Below are 3,335 nucleotides of genomic sequence, written 5' to 3'. Positions count from 1 at the left end.
TTAACAGAAACATAACGTGTTTGGCGTCATAATGTTACTGTAGTGACTTTTCAAAGGGTTAAGTGCTATTTTGTGGAAAAAAAATTTAAGAATTGCTACCACTCGCCTTTCGCCATACTTTGTGCATACAATGTAGAATTTCCCAATAATTTAATTGAAAACTTATGAAAGAATACATGCACAGACCTTAATGTATCGTGAAGATATTTATGAGTGATTATTTCTTGTTTGTATCTCGTCTTCAAGTAATGATATGTCTACTTGGATTCAATCCTCTATGACATCATATATTTACTAGCATTTGAAATATTGTTTTAATAAATGTACATTCAATCTTTAGTAACATTTACATATAAACACAAGATGATACTTAATTATTAATACATTGTGTTTTTTGATGTTTTAGTGACATTTACATTGAGATACAAGATGATATTTGGTTGTTAATACAATTTGTTTTGATGTTTTATTTAATCCTCGAATACTCTAAGTGTGAAGGATTGTTTGATATTAATTAATTTGAATGTATTGTATATTAAGATTATATGTTAAATATTTCATTCAAAACATTGGAAAATAAGGTAATGATTGACGAGGTGTGCATAGGTGTGAAAAAAAGGTAGCAACAAAATATTTGTATAGAACTTGGTCACACCAAGTGACAAAACAATTTACTTGGTCGCACCTAGTGACAACACAGTTTACTTGGTTGCACCAAGTGACAAAACAAAATATTTTTAAGTAATGTGATGTTTGAATCAATCAAAATGTTGATTGAATGATACAAGTTGATGAATTGATGTCTTCTCAATCTATATATAAGAGGCATATTTAGAAATCATATTTTATCTGATTTTCTCTAAATTTCAGTAGATCAAAATTAACAACTTCCTATGAATTTCTTATTAACTATCGGAAAAATTGTGTTTCACTCACGTTCTCTAACTGTTTTTCTATCTTACAACTTTTGTCAATGCTTGAAATCATTATGGTCCTTATCTTATTCTCAGTACGATTTTCCATCTTTTATGACCCATAAGGCTCTGAGGGAATTATTATAACAAGAAAAGTTCCTAGAACGACTTTAAAAAATAATCAGAACAAATGAGAAGCTCTTGCTATCTAAAAATCCTAAGAAAAGTTCCTATGTGCGAACTAATTTGTTGGCATAAATGAGTTTCATTCAATTTTTCACTAATTTTTCGATGTGAGATCATACTTCTGTTGTATTCTAACACTCCCTCTCACAAGCGAACCCATATTTTTAATGACTTAACTATTGGCTTTGATACTACCTATTTCAAAAAATTTAAGAAATAAATATCATCATCATTATACCCGGTGTATCCCGCTCATAAAAAATTATGGTCAGGGTCTGGGGAGGGAAGAAAGCCGGCAGCTCATACCCATAGAGGAGAGTGCGGTCGAAAAATCACTCGGTTCGAAAAGAGTCTTCAAAGAGGGAGAAACCTTCAACTGTCCAGAAGCCTACAACTTATAAGTCAAAAAGGAGAATTTAATCAATTATAAGCCAAAAAGGCCAGTACTAAACCAATTGATATTAAAGGAAGTTACTCCTCAACTTTTCAAAATAGCATACACTCATCTCTTTTTTTGATTGGTGAAAACTAACATGTGAACAATAATGGTTACTTCAACATAAGGTTTTGTTTAGGATTTACCAAAACATCATGAATTAATTATAGAGAATTCAGTTTTAATTCGGTTACAGAGCAAATATTACTTTTTCGAAAAAAGTCATATGTTCTATTTTCACATAGCTCTTCTCTTTCACGAGTTTAACATGTAATAAAAAAAGTATGATTATAATAATAACATCAAATCTTAAGAAATCACATTTTAGAATACCTATAATGTTACCCTAAGAAATATAAAAAATTACAAAATAAACTCTTGATATAGTTATGCCAATAACTATCTTTTAAGTGGATTTCATACACATGCATATTTAATTTGAAATACTTATTGTTTCCGATCCCTGCCGAAAATGAAAGTTGATCAAATGTCATTTTGACATAACAATATAAACAAGTTACATCAAAAGCATATATGAAGAAGAAGGGATAGGGGAGGTGACACAAGATACACAACAAAAGTTACAATTTTAGACCATAAAAAACGACTAAAAATAATATAACAATAATGCTAGAAAAATGATAAAAATTATACTCGTTTAACAGGGTCGAAGTTGGACACAGCAATAATAGCACCAAAAATAGCAGTAAGCACAACTCCACCAGCCACAATACTAAGCAAGAAGTTCTTCAAAGAAGGTGCTAACTCTGCAGCTTGGGCCACATCTGGAGTCATCATGCTCACTGTCAGAGCTGCTGCAGTGAGCCCAGTTACAGCTTTCTCCTTCAATGAAGCTTGGACTTTAAGGCCCATGGATTTGGGCTTCTGACCCAATAATGAAGCCCTTTGTGGGATGACAGTTAATGGGCTGAAGAAGGTTGTTTTGGTGGTTGTGATAGGAGTTGCCATTGAAACTGCTGATAAAGAAGCCATTATATTATTCTTTCTTTTGGTGGAGAAAAGAGATAATTAGCTTCCTTTTCCTGGCTCTTGGTCTGTCTTCTCTAAGTTTGATTTTGGTAATGTGAAGATTTTGTAGGGTGGGATGTTTAAGATTGTAAGGTAGAAGGAAGAGAAAGAGGGATTGGGTGAATCTAATGGAATGGAACGAGTGGTTGCCATGTCATTTGTCTTAGCTATACGTGGCAAGCTTCTTTACCAATCATATTTTGATAAGGTTAGTGTTGTTAGATAAGGTTTTCCATCCAATTCACTAACTATTTTTTGCCTAGATGGATGTTTAAGGCACACTACTCCAAGCTTATTTGCTTTTAATTCTCTATGAATTTTCTTGGTCCCTATATAATGTTAGTATGTTACATAATATTTTATTTTTTTCATCATCTAATATTCTTTTTTTAATTATGATCCATATATTTTTTTATTGACTTTAGCTTTTTATATTGTTAGAGACGATTTTTTAAGAAATCACTTTGATCAGCCCATAAAGAAAATCTAAAATAAAAATAGACATAAAACTTTAATAAATTGGGTCTGAGAAACGTCTTTCAAAAGGTAGACGTCTCTCAAAAAATTCTAATATAAGAAGCTACAAAGAATATAATGTTAGTATGTTACATAATATTTTAATTTTCATGACTCTACATTCTCTGTGACTTTATTGATCAAGTAATTTATAAAATAAAATATAAAAGTACTTAATAACATGTACGACTCTATTTCCAGAATATTGCAAACTTATAAACTAATTTCCACTTTCCTTAAAATGGGAAACTATT

At 30.9% G+C, this 3,335-nt stretch overlaps 1 protein-coding gene across 1 annotated transcript; it reads right to left on the bottom strand.

Annotated features, from left to right (window-relative positions):
• Nucleotides 1–1,968: 1,968 nt before the first annotated feature.
• LOC130816033 (uncharacterized) lies at nt 1,969–2,656 on the bottom strand. The gene has a single exon (XM_057682603.1). It carries the CDS (start codon nt 2,527–2,529, stop codon nt 2,185–2,187), a length of 345 nt encoding a protein of 114 aa, XP_057538586.1. The 5' UTR covers nt 2,530–2,656; the 3' UTR covers nt 1,969–2,184.
• Nucleotides 2,657–3,335: the final 679 nt, after the last annotated feature.

Source organism: Amaranthus tricolor, chromosome 6 (assembly GCF_026212465.1).
Source record: "Amaranthus tricolor cultivar Red isolate AtriRed21 chromosome 6, ASM2621246v1, whole genome shotgun sequence".
NCBI lineage: Eukaryota > Viridiplantae > Streptophyta > Magnoliopsida > Caryophyllales > Amaranthaceae > Amaranthus > Amaranthus tricolor.
Note: the sequence above shows the minus strand (reverse complement) of the source record. Positions and strands in the feature narration are given on the sequence as shown.

What these genes read in the sequence shown, in the direction of transcription:
- LOC130816033 (XM_057682603.1), bottom strand. Translation starts at nt 2,529, where the DNA reads ATGGCTTCTTTATCAGCAGTTTCAATGGCAACTCCTATCACAACCACC.